Raw genomic sequence first — 18280 nt, 5'->3', positions numbered from 1 at the left:
CGAAAAAAGCCATTTCACAAAGGTCCTACGATTCTGTGCAAAAGAAGAAGAAATGTGTTACTGTTTAATGCCCCAGGAGTCACTGCTGTTTAACCTTGCTTTCAGTAAGGTCTGGAGATCCAGCACCTGTATGTTACAGTTTTTTTCCCTGAATGCTTAAACACTAACATTCTGATTCTGTCTTTGGATCCTGATTCTTGAGGCACTACTTCTGAAACTATTACCACTTATAGCCAATGCATTAACCAAGTGTGCCAAACTGAATGCACGCCCTACATTCAGTTTATAATTTAATAACAATAATACGTTATTTTATTTATATAATATAATATTTTTGAAATACCGTAAACACACTTACTGCTTTACACTCTGCAATTCAGTAACACACGTCTAGCAAAACTGTAAACACCGGTCTATGCCTTCACACAGAATGAGCAAAAGCAAAAGTGTTTTTTTCATTTTTATTTGTAGTTGCTGCTTTGTGTGCATTTGGGTGTACTGTTTTGTTCCAAAAATACAAGTTTTAAGAGTTTGAAGAGTTTGGCAAGAATTGTTGTCTTTTGCAAGATAAATATAATGTTTTTTTCTTTCTCTTTCATCAGTAGAATATTAAAAAAGTACAAGAAAATAAAAGACATTTTAAACTCTCTCAAGTTAGCGTCCATTGATAAACAGGCCCAAACATATTAGCACAACTGAAATTTGATGAAATCAGAAAAAATCTGAAAGGTTTGACATTTTCCATGTAAAGGCACAAAGTTAAACATGAGAAAGTCAATTACAGTGCAAATGGTTATTCTCGGTCTGTGAGTCTTTTCACTGCTGCCGTCAGCTCCAGCCATGGTACGGTAACAACTTTTGTGGGTGCAACGTTTACCTTAACTATGAATAAGGAGCAATGCACTTTGTCTTCACTGACAACCAACATGTATGAGCACTGATAGTCACATCTGATCCTGACCTCCCTGGGGCCAACAAGCAAGATTCTGCTATGGGGCCCTCCTACCGGACTCATGTAAACAATTTGTCATTGTTGTACAGTCACACCTGACACTGTAGAGGTCTCACTACAATCGTCCCTCTCTATAATAAACCTGAAAGGAAACGTCTTCTAGACTTGCCTTTGGGTTTAAGAAAAATCCAGAGCTGGTTTGTCAAGATTGGGAGCCAATCTACTGGGTCATTTGGTGGAGCAGCAACTGTTCCATTAGGGTCTGAGCTGCTTTAATCTGATGCTGGCTCTACATCGCTGGCTGTGCTCACACTGGCTGAGGCTGCTTATACTTCACCTGGGTCTGTGTGACTTGCTAGACTTGTAGTACAGATGTAAGACATTTGTACTGGGTCTGTGCTGGTGTTGGCTGAGGCTGGAAATGGATCAACTGTACTGGGTGGAGTCTACTGACTGATGATCCAGCATTTACTGCTGAAAAACTATAGCATAGGCCCTGTGTATTATAGATAACAATACTAGCTAGATATTTTTGTTATCAGCTGCAGGTTTTCATTTCAGTTTTAATTCAGTTTTAATTTAGTTTTTATTTTACATTTTCAAATGTAAAATATGGTTGGGCTGAATACGCTTTGGTTATTATTTACTGATTTATGTGCATCTATTTTGCCCTGTTTGCCTTGCTAATCACATTTTAATAATCAATAATCAATGTCAATCCATTGCTTTCCATCTTGCATTAGTTAAAATGAGGAGTGCCATCACGTCCAGACATTGCCTGGACTGGTCCACAAGGAGTCACTGCTGGAATGCGCAGGTTTTATTTCGTGCATGCGCAAATGAACACATGTTCTCGAGCAACGGGGTTATCTTTTCTAAACTGTACTTTATAAAAACTGTTGCCTGTCAGTGACAGACTACAGTGAGATTCACTGCAACCTACAACTTAACATTACTCTTATTCAATGACATCAAACTTACTAACACAGTAATTATTGACTCTTTGCATAAAATAACACAGACAAGTTTAGCCGGTTGTTGTTTCCGCAATTTACTCTCATTGAGTTTTTACTCTTCTTTTGACTCTCTTGACATGAGAGTGACGAGGGGCCTTGCTTAATTTGCTGACCGTGAGTACCATGGCAACTCGTATCCAAAAAGTGATGCAGTTCAGTTCTCTGGATGTTTCATTGAGTTTCAGGAGCAAAGCATCTTGTAATCTGGATTTTCTCTTTCCCAGCAAGAGGAATGGAGCCAGGAAGCCTTGTTGGGCATGTACAGATGCTACAGTTGAGAGGATTCCCCACTGTGTTGTTGGTTTTTCACCTGGGGCAACTTTAAAGGAGAAGGTGTCACTGTTCATACAGAGAGTTCATCATAATGAAGCTCTACATCCTGATCTCCACTGGCTCGTTCACTGTCAGGAATTGACTCCAAGATGTTTGAGATTCATTTCTGGAGGTGTAATCTCCCTTTTGCACTCATTTTGCTTCTCTCACTAGTTTGATGGTTGTCTCCACAGATTCTACACAAATGAGGCCATCATCAACATAGACATTTTTTCTGATGAAGTTGGCAGCTGAGGGATGCTATTTTTCATTTTCGAGTGCAAAATACTTCTATCTTACTTTAATGGGTGGGTATAATTACCCAGAAAAAGATGTTGCTGAAGATGAGTGAGTCCAACCTCACCCTTCATCAGCTCTGGTATTTCTGGTGCTATTCTCTTCAGATGTTTCCAACTTTTGGAAGTTTCAGTAGTAGAAACGTGGGAATGTTCAAGTGGGATGAAATATCTGTTATATACAGGTGGCAAGTTGATAAAGCTTTGTAAGGGAAACACTCTAACTTGCAATCGACGTGTTAATGACCCCTGCTGGGGACTGTAGGCAGGCCAGTTTAGCACCCAGACTCTTTTACTATGGAGCCATGCTGTTGTAATTAGTGCAGAAAGTGGTTTGGCTTTGTCTTGCTTAAATAAACGAGGCCGTCCCTGAAATTGACATTGTCTACTTAGTAGCATATTCCAATTTTGTGCTGTCGGAGAAAAGCAGCCGCCTTGCTCCCACACGGTTTTAATGTCATGTGACATGGTGATGTTTTGCAGCTTTCCTTATTTTAAGTCCAACATGCATCACGTTAAGGCAACACTGCGCACCGCCTCATGAAGTCAAATGCATCTATTGTTGCTATCAATCAACTAACACTGCCCTCAAGTGGCTTGAAGAACATAACCATGATATATAACCCAAAACGGAGTTAAAATAACAAATGTGGATACCATCTATGAAAGGGTTAATGCCATTCTCTCCTGACAAGTGCGTGTTCATTCCCACTTAGATTAACAGATGGATACACTAATGTAGGGAAAAATATTTATGTATGCATAATTCATTAGCTACTATTATAAAGTGTTGGTAAGTGCAGATTATTCTGAAGAAAAGGTTTTCAATGTACACTAAGACACACATGCACATTGTGACCTTATGTTTTTGTGAGATTTAAGCACAATCAATCAAGTTACTGACATGTTGTTCTTTTATACACTTGCCATCTTGCCAAATTTTTGAGAAATCTCCTCAAAATAACTATTTAACTTGGAATGGAACATTTTCTTGAGGCAAGTGTAAACATATCCATAACCACAGAGAGTAATGTTTCCAATAACACATAAATAATAAATAAATTATACTTGAGTTTAAATTTGGCTTTTCTTTGGAGGACATTCCTATCTTTTTGTACAGTTTGTGTGATATTACCTGTACATAGTTATTTTAGGGAACTTCTTGAAGATTATTAATAATAAATATTTCTAGTTTATTTATATTGCACTTATTCAACCCTTGACAAAGACAAATCTTACACCGATCAGTTATAACCCTATGACCACCTGCCTAATATTGTGTAGGTCCCCCTTTTGCCACCAAAACGGCCCTGACCCGTCTGAAGGTGTACTGTGGTATCTGGCACCAAACATGTAAAAGATAATGTGATTCATCGGACCAGCAACCTTCATCCATTGCTCCATGGTCCAGTTCAGTTCAAAGCTCCCCACATGCTTCAGTAAACCTTGTCCGCCCGTGACCCTGTTGCTGGTTCACCGCTTTTCCTTCCTTGGACCACTTTTGATAGGTACTGACCACTGCAGACCGAGAAGACCCCAAAAGAGCTGCAGTTTTGGAGATGCTCTGGCCTTTGTCAGAGTCGATCAATTCCTTACACTTGCCCATTTTTTCTGCTTTAAACACATTAACTTTGAGGGCAAAATCTCCACTTGCTCTCTAATATATCCCACGCACTACAGGTGCCATGGTAACAAGATAATCAGTGTTCTTTACTTCACCTGTCACTGGTCATAATGTTATGGCTGATACCTGTATGCTGTTTATGAATTACTGCACCAAACTCCATTCACAAATCTTGCAGTTTAATGCCATCTCACATGTCAGCAGAAATGCAGTTATGTACTTAGTACATCACCTAAAGCATTTTACAAAGGCCAGTTCTCAATTCAGCAAATTAATATTCAGTCCATTAATCAGTCTAGAGTCAGTGAGTACATTGGTCCACTTGCACTTACTCAGCTTTGTAGTGGTTTGTCAATAATAAATCCAGGTACCACTAGATTACAATTAAATGTGAGTTGTGAAGGGAAAGGTAAAAAAACTGCCCCTGGTCTCCCCCACTTCACGAAGGATTTTATAATTATGATCATATTAGTTCAATCAGAATCTCATCAGAAGCAGTGCTTGAAGTGGGCCGGTATGCACCAGTACACAGTATCTGCATCTTGACCAGGGTGACGCACCCGGCCCAAAGTTAACTTCCGTTCTGTTTGTTTATCACTGGGTTTGCGTTTACTGGCAAAAACGGTGAGTGATATCCAGTAGTGTTTCCCATACATTCATTTATTTGTGGCTGACCGCCACATATTGATTTCCATTTTTTTTTACTATTTAAGATGGGAAAACGTATTTAATTGCAGAGCTGCATACGCATATTGGCTCAGCACCCCCCCCCCCCCCTTCTCTCTCTCTCTCCCGCAAACACAATGACAGCAGACCAGTCTGTATTGAATGGTTAGTATCATGAACACATGAACATAGCTGCACAAATCTATCCAACATCAATGTCTGAGATCCCCCCCTGCCGCGCTTGCCACAGTTACGCTGTCATTCTGGGGGAAACACTGTGGTAAATCAGACAGGTCGGTAGTAACACATTCTTGTCTCAAATTTTTGTTCAACGGGTCTGGTAGTGTGACCATACCACATTTCAGTTTGGCCAAGTAACGATTCTTTTCTTCGACTGCCTGTTAGGAATGTGGTTTTTGTGTTCATGTCTTTCCTGTTTAAGTCTGTTTTTGGTTTTGTGTTTCTCTGTGTAGTCTTGTTCAGTTAGTTCCTAGTCCTGTACATTAGTTAATATGTTTTGTGTTTACTCCTGGTCTTGTGTTCCCTGTTTAGTTTTGTAAATTCCCTTGTTCATTTACTGGTTCTGTTTAGCTCGTACTTGTGCATTCTTGGTTATTCACCCATGTCTGCTTGTCTAAGTGTTCTCTCTGTTACCCCTGTTGTCTCTGCCTGCCTGCCTCTCTGTTTTCCTGCTGTCTCTCTGCCTCCCTCGTTAGCCTCATGTCTGTCACCTGTGTTGCTCCCGCCCTGCTCGTTATCCCTGGTATATATGTGTGGTCTTTCTGTTCGGCCCTGGTCCGGTCATTGTTCGAGTTACCCCTTGTCTGTCATGTGGATACGCTCCATCTTCTGTTGTCTGCCTTGCTCGTCTTGTCACCTTGTTTCCTTTGGAATTTGGATTTCTGTTGGGATTATCTTGTTTTTTGGACTCTGCTACCAGCCACTCTGTCAGTAAGTGTGCTCGCCTTTTGTTTGTTTTCCCTCAAAAAACCCCCGTTGAACTGTACCTCCTCTGCCTTGCGTCCTGCGTTTGGGTCCTCCATCCTGCCTTACCACCACTTACCGTAACACTGGCAACTAAGGTTATTTACTTGTTATGGAATGCTTGCGGAAGTCTGCTGGAGGTTTGGGTCAGAGTAATGCACATGCGCAGTAATGTGCATGAGCATGATGATGATCTGCGCCCAGTTGCATTCCTCAGCAGAAGTCTTTCGCCATCTGAGAGAAACTATCCAGCGCACAAACTGGAGTTTCTGGCTCTTATGTGGGTAATTGTGGAAAAGCTCCATGACTATCTTTACGGTGCAAATGTACAAGTCAGAACAGATAACAATCCGCTGACATACGTCCTGACATCAGCTAAACTGCATGCCACGGGTCCACCTACAACTTCAGCCTGAAATATAGACCCGGCCACCAGAACATTGACACTGTACTGGCGTCCACATGATAGCACAACACCAGATGATGAATGGCAGGAAATTCCAGTTCCTGGGGTGCAAGCTCTCTGTCAGACTGTGTCAAGTAGCACACATGCCAGACACCTCCAATCATGTGTTATTACACAAATTGGGGCACCTCTCAGATCCAGACCACATCCAGCCAAACTCCCACTACACCTGCTGAAGGACAACACAGCCTCGAGTTGTTCCTTCTCCTTCCTTGTATCCTCCTCATGGACTCTAATGGAAAGTTCCTGGATGAAAAGACCGTATTCCCAAGGCACAGAACGGAGAAGATCTGGTGCCCCAACACCAGGAGAGCCCTGGAGCTGTTAACAGTGCCTGAACTAGGCTCACCTAGCCACATCATCATTCATACAGGCACCAATGACAGGACAGACTGGTGGACTTCCTGAGGAGAGTCATTGAACTAGCCTCCACAAATGTAGAATATTTTTGCTGCTTGATACAACAGGAATACTGGCAAAGTTTTTGCACAACTAATCTACAAGTCTCTCTGATGTGACAGAATTTACTCCGATACACGGAGTTTGTTGCTAGTGAGTGACAAGCAGGCTCTGCACAGCTCACCTCCAATCACAATATCTTGATCAGTTTATCAAAGCAGGCACCGCCCCTGCTATTTACAGACAACTTGAAAATGAGTGGGGAACAGGAGAAAACCAACGAAAAAGTGGATTTGGTGCCAAAACGAAAAGCAACTTCAGTGGTTTGGAAGTGTTTTGGCTACAGAAAGGACGAAATTAACCAAACCCAGGTACTTTGTCGCCAGTGACTTGTAGTTGTTGCCACAACACGAGGCAACATGACTAATTTGTTCCATCACTTAAATCGGCACCACAAACCTCAGTATGACCAGGGCAAAGCGAGAAGTGAAGGCCATCCAAAGCAGCAAAGTATTTCGGATGCTTTTGCCAGTGTTGCACTGTACGACTAAGGTTCCAAACGGCAGAGAGAAATTACTGATGCAATAACTTTGCACCTCGCTAAAGAAATGGCACAAATCAATACAGTAATCAAAGAGGGTTTCAAAAACATGATCCAGACGCTTGATATAAAATACCATCACGCATCTATTTTTCTCAAGTTGCCATCCCAGAGCTCTACGACAATAGCAAGACACAAGTTGAAACTGAGCTGTCACGCATGGAATATTATGCCGCTACCACGGATTAGCCGGACAACAGAGCCCTACATTAGTCTGACCGTCCACTTTATTAATGAGGACTTCCAACTCAAAAGTTGCTGTTTGCAAATGGCATTTTTCCCGGAGGAGTGAGAGCATTGCAATGGGGATGAGAGAAGCGGTGGCTGCTTGGGTACTAGATGAGACATCAAGTCTGTATAACAGACAATGCGGCGAACATGGTAAAAGCTGCCGCCCTGAACAAGTGGACCAGGCTGCAGTGCTTTGGCCACAGATGGCATCTTGCAGTTGGTAAATTATGCTTATGCCCATGCTATATTTTTTTTACTGTTTGACTTAACTTGTTCTGCATTCTAACCACAGTCTTCTAAAGTGTAGCCTAATCAGTTTCATAAATGTAAGTATTATGAGCAAATACTTTTAAAGGCATACTAATATCTTAACTGGAGGGCACATACACACACACTCCTAATGTGAAACCCATGAGACAAAAGTTTCATTTTTTGAAAAAACATTCAGAAATTAGACACAACATCTTTAATTAATGCAAAACATAATTTCATAATCACTTTTAGTTCAAAATTTAATTGTGTAAATGAATGAATATGTACTTTGTTTTGTTAATGTTTTTTCCCTTAGAAATTCCATTGAAAAAAGATGAACACCTTGACCGTGCAGCAAGAAGCTGGTGGGTCACTTCTCTCACAGCTGGAAGGCCAGATGTGCTCTTGAAAAAGCCCAGAAGGAACTCAATATACTATCACATCCCCTTGTATCAGAATGCCAAACAAGATGGGGTTCCAGGCAGATGATGATCAGCAGGATACTAGAGCAGCAGAAGGCTTTAACTCAGGTCCTCTCTGCAGACAAGAAGGCATCTAATTCCAACCTGGCAAGATATAGATGTCCTGGAATCTGTCAGCAAGTCACTGGGCCAACTGCTGGATTTCACAGATGCACTTTCAGGGGTAGACTACGTTAGTGTCTCCTGTGTGAAGCCAGTTCTTCACCTCTTCAACACTTCAATCCTGCTAATGCAAGAGGAAGACACAGACCTGACCAAGAAGCTGAAGAACGAGATGTTGGACTACATCAACGTGAAATATGAAGATGAATCTACTCAGGAGCTGCTAGACATGGCCTCTTGTTTGGACCCCCGGTTCAAGATGGATGTCATCAATGCAGATAACAAGGCCCAAGTCACGGCCAGAGTGGCATCAGAGATGATGGGATGCCAGGAGACACCAAGCTGGAGCACTGAAGTTGAGCCAAAAGATCCTGACACATCACAGACAAAGAAAGCCAAGAAGTCCTTGGGAAGTTTCTTTAAACAAAGCGGAGCTGCAGTAAAGGGTGATTCCTCTCTGACCCTTAAGAATGCTGTGGAAGCAGAGTTAAACAACTACCTGCTGACACGTTTCACAGAAAGAGGAAGATCCACTTGCATGGTAGAAAACTCACAGAGTTAGCTTTCCACGACTTGCCAAGCTTGCCCGCAAGTATCTGTGCATTCCTGCTACAAGCTCCCCCTCAGAGAGGATTTTCAGTGCAAGTGGCAACATCATCACTTGTCAACGCTCTTGTCTCAAGCCTGCAATGGTGTACAGACTGGTATTCTTGGCTAAAAACCTCTCAGCTTGAATGAGCAATGCATACAGATGCTTAAGAGAAAGTGAAATGACAGTTAACACTTGTTTAGCTGCTAGGAAAGCAGATTCTCTTTGTTTGAACAATGTGCCCAACACTTTTCCCTTTGTTGCTAAGAAAAGTTGATTTAAAAATAGTTTGTGAAAAAAATGGTTTTATATTGATATTTATTAGTTGATACTGTTATTTATTGCAGTAAAATATATATTTATCTTACGTTTTATGTTTGTAAACCACTCAGAAGACTGGTCGTGCTGCTGCTCTTTTAGTTTTATAATTTTGTTAAAAGATGTCTACGTGAAAACCAAACCAGATTTTATACAATAGATAAGTTTAATTTTACCTTAATTTGTTCAACCATTATGACCAACACTTTGTTTTTATGTTTTTTTTAAAACATCTCAGGGGGCTGGTGTATAGCTGCTCTATTTTTTTATTTTCTATCAAGCTGAGCTGCAGACCACGCCCTTTTTTCCCTGGTTGTGGTGCCTAGCTGCAGTCAGCTAGTTAGTCACCAGGTGGGAGGGATCTGGTAATTAGGAGATTTGGAGTCATTCACAGGATAGAAAGCAGGCTGGGAAGATGTGTTGAGGAACTGGAAAAAAAAGAGACTGCAGGACTAAAGCTTGTCTGAACGAGGAAGGAGTCGGTGAGCGTTTGTTTGTTTGTGAAATGTGGTGGATTTTAATATTAAAGTGAATCATGTAATTATACTTAGGAAAAAAATGTTTGTATAAAACCATGTGTTTGAATTGTAAGCTAAAGTGTTGTACATTTAACATCATGGAGATTTGAAGCATGGTTAAAAGTAATGTATTGTAAAGTTTAAAAGGGAAAAACTGTAAGTGTAGGATTGTGTTTGTAGAGGGTTAAAGTTGTTAGGATTTAAAGTTAAATTATGTGAGCAGTGATTTAAAATAAGTATTTTGATGTTGGATGGTGATGTTTATTATGGTTACCTGAGTTTATTATGTGTTTCATTGATTTACTTGTGTTTGTATTTAAGGTTTTTTACCTGCTTATGGCTACGACAACTTTCAAATAAAAGAAGGAAAAGAAAGAATTGATTCCTGGTCATTGAGTAAAATCCAGTCCAAACCTTCAGAGGCAAGCATACCCTATCAAGTGGGGGAAACTGCAGGGTTGAACTTCACTAAAGTGAATGCACTTGACAATAATTTTGTTTAAAATATGTTTATTGCATTACAGAGAAAGGATGGTGAAATCAAAAAAGTCTGTTTATTTTTTATTTCCTATACATTTCCCATACAAAAATCACCCCCAATAATTCTAGGATTTTAATTAATTCCAGATATTGCTATTTAAGTCATCTGGTGAAAATTCCTGTATTTTTTCATATCGCAATATATTGCAATGTCAGTTTTTTGTAATATCGTGCAGCCCTAACTTAAAAATATATATATACACACACACACACACACACATATATGATCTCTTTATTTTATTTGTACTAGTTTTTGGCAATAAAAGTTAAATATCCCCATTAATCAAAAAGTAAATCTCCATATTGACATGACATGAAATGGTTTGGTCCTGCCTTAGCACACTGATCAGTGATGGTGTGTAGATGCAGTCAATAGATGCACCAGAAACAGTGATCACAATGTTGGCTAGTAAACCAAAATCTGGTTTTCAAAAAAGGAAAGAGAGAAAAGACTGAGAGGATCTGGAACCCAGTTTTTCAACAAGCAAGGTGGGCAACCTTTAGTCTGTGAGTGGTGTTGACCTGTTGGCTTAATGTCCATATTGAAATAAGCTAGCTAGCTACAGACTAATGTTAGCCTACATTTCATCAACATTTAATCAGTGCAAGGAAACGTTTAGCAAAATATTCATATTAAATCATTGTCCCTGCCCTTTGTAGCAGACCTAACAACAAATGAGTCAGCAGCACCCAATTTGATTTTGTTTGTCATGGGGCCCAAAATTCCTGGCGGTGCCCTTGATCTTGACATCTTAATCTTTGGCGTACCAGGACATTGTCTTGCGAACCAGGATTTCTCCCAAGCTGCCAGTACTCTCCTTTGCCCTCTCCATATCATATTAGGTTCTCTGGGAGCTACGTGACGCTCACCTGTTCCCATTCTCGCCTGCCTGCTAAGCTCTGTCGGCGGAGAGAGACGAAGGAGAAGAGAAGCTCGGGTGCCTTTCAAGCAGTCGTGCGCTGCATGTAGCTCTTCAACGTCACTTTTCGTGAATCGACCAATCACAGCCAGGATGGGGCAGGACATTTAAAAATATTGACAGATAGGTGTTAGTTACACTGGGGATGCTGGCGACAGGTCAGAATCAGAATGTCTCCATCACTTTTTGAAAGCTTTTGTAAAAATGTGCTGCAGCAGAACAAAAAATAGAACAATGCACAATAAAAAAACATTTTACTTTGTATTTAATGTTTTAATATTTACTAGTTTCACCTTGAGATACACACTCAGAAAGTCACAATTATGTCAGAGAACAAGTTGAATGAAATAAAATGCACATTTTGTTTACCAAATAAAATGTTTTGCTTATCACTTGGGGCATGGAGGTATTTGAATAGCTGGGTGTGTTTCAGCAGAACATTCTGTGCTACAGGCAGGTAGATCTGGCAGATTTTTAAAGACATCTACCAGACTCCTCTCAGGTTGCCTGTTTTGTTGTGACTTAATATATTTGATGACTTATGCATTGTGTTTATTGCTTTTTATTTACATAGTAAATGGAAGATGAACATTTTGAGTAAGTGCTCCTCTTGGCTTTTGATTAAAAAACTACAGCAACAAAATCTTTAGTTTGTACCACAAACTACATTTTAAAGTAATCTGACCCAACCCTATAATATCCTAAACAAGGAAGCAAGCAAATACACACAAACTTGACAAAGACAGTTTACCATCCATCCATCCATCCATCCATCGTCAACCGCTTATCCTGCTGGAGCCAATCCCAGCTGACATTGGGCGAAAGGCGGGGTACACCCTGGACAGGTCGCCAGTCCATCGCAGGGCCAGACAGTTTACCACTGATATTTATAATAAAACACTGTTGTCCTATTTATACTGTATGTTGTGTGTTCTTAACTAATGACAGTGGTAAGTCTACATATAAGTGTCTATAATCAATACTTTTACAATAGTGTATCGAATGACAATGTGAAAATGATTTGTGATTTGTAGTGATGAACCAACAATTCAGATGAATCTGCAGCTCCCCTCAGCTTTATGACCTTTAGAGCTAATCTCTGCTTTGCAAAGCTGCTGGGACATCAGAATGATTCACCAAAAAAGTGAAGTTAAAACAGTTAAGATGACTGGGGAGAGAGAGAGAGACAGAGAAGATTTGCACATGGTTGGGATTGGTCTAGTCAGGATCTATCTGAGCTGTGATTGGTGCAGTCAGCCTATGAAATGAGTATTTCACAAACTTCACTGAGACACACCTGAAACCCAGAGATTCAAAGCTGCTTCCCTGCTGCTGTCGTCCAAGGTGAGTGCTGCTGTAGAAACAAGGCTGGCTAGTTGAGCAGAGCAAGGCACTAACACTGCACGGGCATTCATTTTCCACTGGGGCTACATGGATGGCAGGTCATATGTCACCTGGAACTTAATGAACCCTATTACTGTTTTTACACATTTCAGGATGTTTATTATACATTTAAACGTACCTTACTTACTTTAAAGGTTCAGTGTGTAAGTTTTAGTGGCATCATGGTGAAGGTTACGATTTGCAACCAGCCACCCACGGTTCATTCACTTGCTCCTCGGATGGTCCCATTTCCTGAGCTGACTGACTCTTCATGTGCTCTTAAGTCGGAATGCGGAATCAACTTGGATGCTACTACAAAGATGTGTTGGATTAGCATTTTCATAGCATTTAAATGAATTTATACTTCTTAATGGCTACATTCAGACTGCAGGCCAAAGTGACCCAAATCCTCCTTTGCTCATATGTGACTCAGATCTGATCTTTTTATAACAGTGTGAACAGGCAAAGTCAATTGGAATCTGATCTTTTTCTGATGTGGGCCACTTTCATATGTGGTCCAAATCCGATACAGATCAGGGGTCTCATTTATAAACGGTGCGTACATACAAAACAGGGCTGGAAACATGCGTACGCCACTTCCCAAGCAAAGGTTTTGATCTATAAAAAACAAACTTGACGGGAGAATGTGTGTCCTGTAAGTAAACTCTGAACCATGCGTACTCACATAAAGAGGAGAAATGAGAAATGGCGACTCACATGGCTGAAGGGAAATGGTTTGAAATGAATAGGCCTACTATTGTGTAAATTATATTGAAATGTTACCTCTGAACACCCCTTTGATTGACTCTCCCGGAAGTACGCAATAAATGAGACCCCAGACCTTGAAATGCAACCCGAGTCTGGACTCTCTGACATCACTTTAGAGCAGCTGTTGTCACAGTTCTGCTGTAGACGGAGCCATCGTGAGAGAGAGAGAGAGAGAGTTGTGAGGCAGATGCATTGTTCAGTGCCAGAAAAGATGATGAAAAGAACAGAAAGTTCACACTGGAGTGAGGAAATGAGCATTGAGGACTACAGTGTGAACGTAGCCAAAGTCCGATGAACATTTTATTTCTCTTTCTGCCATAAAGATTTAGGAGGAGAAAAAATCTTTTACACAGCATGGATTTGGAATAATGCCTTCCTTCTAGGGAGAAATTTGTTTCGGGTGATTTCAATGCTGTAAGAAACTCTCACCTGCGGTCTAGCTTGAGATGTCACAGCACTGTACAATTTGTTGCCTGTATTTGCTTTAGAATTTAGTGATTATCAAGCTGTCATCAAAATGTTTTTGCAATACCACAGTGTAAAACCTCTCCTTCACAAGTCAAGTCAGGCATTCAAAATGAAGTAGTAGAAATGGTATATTCTATTCTATAGTCTTTGGTTATTAATGCAGAAACATTTACAGCAGTGCATCACTTTGTTATGTTTATTTATGTCATAATGTTGCTGTTGTGTGAAGACCATTGGTCGCATGGTCATCACACAACAGCAACATCACCTGTCAACGGTGATAAATCTGTATGTAGAGTCAGCAAAGTCACACAAAAAGGATACATGTGGTGGAAAATGGTCTATATAACATTTTGAAATGGAAATGCTCTTGTCATTTTTAATTGTTAGTTCAGCCAAGAGTCTTATTTACCAACAGTGGAATCTAGCTGCGCAAAACAGCAATATAACAATAATGCAATAATACAGTGGAGGTGAATGGGACTTTGTTTGGCAAAGCATTACAACAGTAACAAAAAAAAAACTCAAAAGCAACTTTTTCAAGAGGTGCAGTAATGTAGAAATTACTGTTCACCTCAGTTAGCATTTATGAGCCCTGATCAAAGTAGTGCTCTGTGTACCAAATAGTCCTTTCTACTGCAAACCCCAATTCATACCATAGTTCATATGAACTACTATAAAAGATACAATTTCTGTACGTCAACTGAAAAATGCATCCTTTTCACCAAATCACATGCACCAATCTATCTCTCTGTGACATCACAGTGCTCAGTATACATTTGCATGTGACTGCAGGTATTTGGAATCATTCCTATGGAAAACATGAAGAACATCTACATTCTTGTCCCCCTGCTGCTCCTCCTTCCTCCCGTGTGTGGGGGGTTGTTAGGCCTGACAACTGAGAACTTTATACATTACGATGACAGAAAGTCCTGGCAAGATGCACTGGACTACTGCAGAGAGCAAAACTCCAACCTGGTCATCATCGAGGATGAAGAAGTGAATCAGGACTTTCTTGGTGTCTGGGGCAGTAGCTCAACCAAAAAGCAGGGCTGGATCGGTTTGTACAGAAATGATTCAGGCCAATGGAAATGGTCCAGAGGAGACATGGTAGCCACTTTCTTCTCCTGGGACAATGGTAAGCAGGCTAACACCTAAATCTGTGTCTACACGGGATGCATTTAGGTACAGTATTGAGTGTAAGTCATCTGCGTTTTGGCAGCGCTACGAGTTGGAGCCCAACACATAATCACAGTCTGTTCTGTCAGACGGCATCAGACTGATGATTGAAAAAACACATCTGAACTGCATCCTGTGTAGACTTCCCATAACCATGTGAACATTGTCAAGGCTTTCAGGCTATTGGCACAGTAACTTCAAAATTATTCTTTTAGATTTCAATTTTTTTAATTTAAGTTTTATTATATGATGTTAGAAGTTGTACTTCCTTACTTCAAATTTAAAATTTTACATGATAGGTAATAAACATTCAAAATTCACGTTTTCCTGACACAGAAATGTTAATTTATTCCAGATAAGTCAGGATTATTTTCACTGTTGTCCTCAGCCGCTGTTGCTGTACGGTGTGATGTCCTCTGTTGCCTCTGTGGAGATTCTGTAGAGTGGAGTGCACAAACTCTCCACATGGCAGAAGCTGCAACTGATATGCCAAATGCTGGATAAGACTGCAGTTCATTTTTACCCCAAGAGTACCCCAGAGAAGTGCTTCAGTTGCATGTGCCAAACTGTTTAGAATGGAAATGGTTTGACTTGACAATCAGTTAACTAGTTAACATATATTCATGTCCTACTGGCCAAGAAGCTGAGAAGCCTTTGTTATGTCATCCCCTATCTGTCTCTCCTCATTTCTTGTCAATTCTCTACTTTCTCAAAAATGCACAGAAAAATCTGTGAAAATTTTTTCAACTTTTCTCCATAAATGAATTCCTGAATGTAGATATTTTCCTTCTTGCAGATGAGCCAAAAGATGGTCAGAACTGTGCTGTTAAGTACCCTGATAACAAGAAATGGAAAACCAATTACTGTGAAGTCCAACATTCTTTCATGTGTTACAACGAGCCGCTGGTTCTGGTGAAAGAGAAGAAGACGTGGGAGGAGGCATTAAAACACTGCAGGTCTCTGGAGCCGGTGGACCCAAGTCGGCCAGCCACTGCCTACCAGAACTACCGCTATGACCTGGCCACCCTGCTCACTCAAGAAGACCACGACATTGCACGAAAGAAAGCCCAACGGGCTACCACTGCTGAGGTAGGACAGTTTTCTACAGTGTTATGTTATAGAGCAGTTCATCGTCTGTGTTTACATGTCTCTGCTAAATGTTGGCAGGTGTGGACGGGCCTGCATTACCTGGCTGGCCACTGGGTCTGGGTGGGTGGAGGAGGAGACGTGCAGTACAACAATACTGAAGGTTGCCCAACTCAGAGGTTCTGTGGCGTCCTGCTGAAGACCGGCTCCACACTCTTCGATACAAGGGACTGTGGAGAGAGCAAGAACTTCCTCTGTTACAGGAAGCCTTAAAGACATCTTTCCCAACAGAAACTTAAAAAGTCTGCTTCTTCCTCCACGTTTCATGTTTCAGTTCTGTGATTGCTGTAAACTTTCTCAACAAAGTCAGTGGATTGTACATTTAATAACCTTAACTTTCAGTACTTTTTTCATGTACATGAAGTTGTCTTATAATTATATATAATTAAATAATTCATTTTTAACTAAATATAATGTACCAATATTAAAATCTATTGTTAAATATTGAGAAATTAGTTGAAAATTTGTCTTGAATATATTTACATATTTACAACATTCAGGTCACTTAGGGATTATTTAATGTAAATACTGTTAACAATGTCATTCAATGTTATGTATGTTCAGTATATTTACACAAAAACAGTAGGACTCATGTGTTTCAGCTCATAACAGTCACTTAACAATCACTCACAACCAGGTATTTCAAAAGTATCAACAGAACAAAAGAACTTGAAGTTCACCGGAGTGTATTACAAGGACTCAATACTTGAACTCGCTTGCGTGTTCACGTTGAGGGTCCGCCACAGTGAGTGCCACGCAAAACCAATGAGGGCGGAGTGGTAGTGGGTTATGAAGCCCTCCGATGCTAAGTGAGCACCGATGCTGACATGTTAAAGTGTGTCACACTCTTTGCTGCACGATGGAGGACCTTTCTTTCAATGTGAGGTCCGTGTTACTACGCCCGTAAACATGTAAGATTTTTAAATTCCCAACCTACACTAACATTTCTATTTCACCATACACAGGTTAACAGTGCAGCCTCATGGTTTTATTGTACATAAAACGATAGAATAACAGAACATTACACACCTAGGGGTATCACGTAACAAGCAACAAAGGCATTTAGCCCACACGTTTTAACTGTTTTAATTGCTTTACTATTCTTCAGACCAGATAATGCTTCAATAAAATTGATTTCTATTTTGAAATGTTTTATTTGTGGTTCCTTTTTAGACCATATGTTTTTTTGAATGTAATAAATTCCATATAAGATAAAGAGGTTCAACATACAGTATATAGCCTATTCTTTTACAATCAATATCAATCTTATCATAAAAGAATGTGAGATCTCTTTTTCATAAATTAATAGCTGAGCCATTGAACGGTTTAAATAAATATTCTCAATCTAACCAAATTAATTTGTTACATATAGCCTACAAGCATAACATAAATGGCAGTTTTCCCCAACATCAATCCTGAATCTTAATGCAACTTTGCTTGATAAACACGATGATAGCAGTGAGTGACGTCAGATCCTCTTTACACTAGGGGGAGGAAACATCCAAAAGTTAGACGCTGGATTGATACCCTATACGCTAAGGGAACTCAATTTGGCTGTGAGGGTGATTTTGAACAGAGTAGCCTACGCTCTGTGGCGTGAAAGTGGCAAGAGTCTAATTTCGGAAAAGCCCTGGTCTCATTTGTCAGCTTTAACAGCTTGTGATATTATCTTGATATGATAACTCACTGGGTAAATGGGCGGTGGTGGTGGTGGCTGAAATCCTCGGGCCATCTGCAGCTTTAGCGGACAGGAAAAATGCACAACAGAAAGAAATGTGTAGTAAGGTAAGGGCATTGTGGCGAACGGAAATATCTGTGAAACACTGTTTCAAACCAAACTCCAAAAGTCCAAAAGAGACCTGTCTGTCTAGGGTTAAGAGTGATTTATACTTTTGTGTTAAAATCCATGTAACGTGTACCTACGGTAATATTCTCTCAACACAGCTGAGTGGTTTGTGCTGTGGATAAGTATACCAGTGCATCAGTGTGCTCATTCGCACTGTTTTACTGACTCCATGGTGATCAGAGGTGGCCATGGAGTACTGTATGTCAGTGAGAGATCACCAGC

General features: G+C 40.4%; 1 protein-coding gene across 1 annotated transcript; it reads left to right on the top strand.

Annotated features, from left to right (window-relative positions):
• Positions 1 to 14689: 14689 nt before the first annotated feature.
• Positions 14690 to 17296, top strand: LOC119917146 (macrophage mannose receptor 1-like). The gene is made up of 3 exons (XM_038737274.1): positions 14690 to 15025; positions 15863 to 16155; positions 16234 to 17296. Exons 1-3 carry the CDS (start codon positions 14701 to 14703, stop codon positions 16423 to 16425), a joined length of 810 nt encoding a protein of 269 aa, XP_038593202.1. The 5' UTR covers positions 14690 to 14700; the 3' UTR covers positions 16426 to 17296.
• Positions 17297 to 18280: the final 984 nt, after the last annotated feature.

Source organism: Micropterus salmoides, unplaced genomic scaffold (assembly GCF_014851395.1).
Source record: "Micropterus salmoides isolate LMB-PRFRI ecotype aquatic unplaced genomic scaffold, ASM1485139v1 Ms_hic_scaffold_10, whole genome shotgun sequence".
Taxonomy (NCBI): Eukaryota; Metazoa; Chordata; class Actinopteri; order Centrarchiformes; family Centrarchidae; genus Micropterus; species Micropterus salmoides.
The sequence above is the reverse complement of the archived record's forward strand: the minus strand, read 5'-3'. Positions and strand labels throughout refer to the sequence as shown.

Excerpts from the sequence above, each read along its gene's own strand:
- LOC119917146 (XM_038737274.1), top strand. The coding sequence starts at position 14,701 with ATGGAAAACATGAAGAACATCTACATTCTTGTCCCCCTGCTGCTCCTC. Across the intron at positions 15,026-15,862 it reads TTTCTTCTCCTGGGACAATG|ATGAGCCAAAAGATGGTCAG; the intron begins GTAAGCAGGCTA and ends TCCTTCTTGCAG. Across the intron at positions 16,156-16,233 it reads AACGGGCTACCACTGCTGAG|GTGTGGACGGGCCTGCATTA; the intron begins GTAGGACAGTTT and ends AAATGTTGGCAG.